Below are 1,656 nucleotides of genomic sequence, written 5' to 3'. Positions count from 1 at the left end.
AACCTCTTGCTTTCTTCATGTATGATGTCTTTAATATCATCCCAGAATTTGCATAAATGTATAAATGCATATATGCATACAAGGGTGCTTCAAATGGTGATGATGGTGGTTATATGCCACAGAGTTGGTTTCAACTCACAGCAATCCTGTATAGGGCTTTTGAGGCTAAAAATTATTATGGGAACAGAAAGGCTCATCATTCTCCCACAGAGCCTAAGACAGTTTCTTAACTGCTGACCTTTCAGTTAGTAGCCTGACTTGTAATTCATTATGCTACCAGAGCTCTTTCTACTCCAAAATAAAATCAAATGAAAAAAATATTTCATTTTTTAACTTGATTTCCATGAACTTTCTGAAGGACCCTCACACATACATACACATATGTATATACCCATTCTGTTGTTAAGTGCTGTTGAGTCAATTCTGATTCATAGTGGCACACACTCATACTAATACACAAATATTTATAAGATTTTATATATTTTATGATTACCAGACATAAAATTTCTCATCGTCTTTATGCTATTGTTCTTATTACCACAATCTAGACTGACAATATGATTTTGTCCCTACAGATAAAATTATGTTATCAGAACCACAGCACATTATTTTCCCAATTAATTTTGGGCAAGAATCTTTTCTCAAGTCACCCAAACCATAGTAGAAAAGTTATCATATAGCCCATTTTTCATATGTAACTTTGTCTGGGGATCCAAGTCCTTATATACATTTTATCAAATTATTACATTTAAACTAAAATAAAGAAAAATCAAATAGTACAAGTGAAAGGAAAGGACTACTCCATCAACATTTACCTGTTGAATCAAATTCAATTGGCTGGCACCGACGGTTAGAAGACCAGTCACATTTGAGGACTTGACCTCCTTCCACAATTCCAGGTTGAGAAGTGTTTGCTTTGGGAGCTCCCACCAGAAGAAACATCCTACTAAAATACAAGAGGAGAGAATATTTTCAATGGCATAAACTATACATGGTATCTTCTATTTTATGAGGAGCAACAATGCTCTTGATATTATCCAGAAATATTATTTTTTTAAAACCATTCACTGAGGCCATAATCTTCAATATGTTCATGGTATATACTCTCATGCATACATTATTTGTATGGTTATGCAAATAATATAGTATCCAAATAACAGTACCTGGTAACGTTAGTATTTTACATAATTTAAAAATCTATGCTAGTTAAATTACATACTTTAAATTTGCAATTTTTGTTACATGTCAATTATACCATAATAAACTGCTAAAATGTATTCTGACTAGAGTCAGGAAAGTTTTATTTTTCTTTTGGTTTTTGTTAGTGTTTGTGTGTGTGTGTTTCTGCATGTAAGTTTGTTGGAGCTTGAATTTATCTGATATGGTTTTCTATCCAGAGTCTTCTTAATTCCCAAGAAGTGACTGGGTTTGTTGTTGTTAGGTGTCATCAAGGGACCACACAAATAACGTACACAGTACTCTAAGGCTGGGATAGGTTACTTTTGCCTTCCAGCTAGGTTTTAAAGGAGCCATCTGAGAAGAAGAGACACACAATTCCAGGACCATAGAGAAGTGGAGTGAGAGATCACTATCTAGAAAAGGGAGGACAGCAGAGGCAATGGCATTGAGAGATAAAGCAGCTAAGGGCTCTAGGTC

The 1,656-nt window shown here is 34.3% G+C and overlaps 1 protein-coding gene across 1 annotated transcript in view; it reads right to left on the bottom strand.

Moving 5' to 3' along the window:
• ITGAV (integrin, alpha V) overlaps positions 1-1,656 on the bottom strand; it is a 159,682-nt gene that overhangs the window by 120,895 nt on the left and 37,131 nt on the right. Inside the window, exon 2 of the mRNA XM_006864065.1 lies at positions 816-943. Within this exon, the coding sequence (XP_006864127.1) occupies positions 816-943 (128 nt within the window). The remainder of the gene's footprint in view (positions 1-815; positions 944-1,656) is intronic.

Source organism: Chrysochloris asiatica, unplaced genomic scaffold (genome assembly GCF_000296735.1).
Source record: "Chrysochloris asiatica unplaced genomic scaffold, ChrAsi1.0 scaffold00059, whole genome shotgun sequence".
NCBI classification, from domain to species: domain Eukaryota; kingdom Metazoa; phylum Chordata; class Mammalia; order Afrosoricida; family Chrysochloridae; genus Chrysochloris; species Chrysochloris asiatica.
Note: the sequence above shows the minus strand (reverse complement) of the source record. Positions and strands in the feature narration are given on the sequence as shown.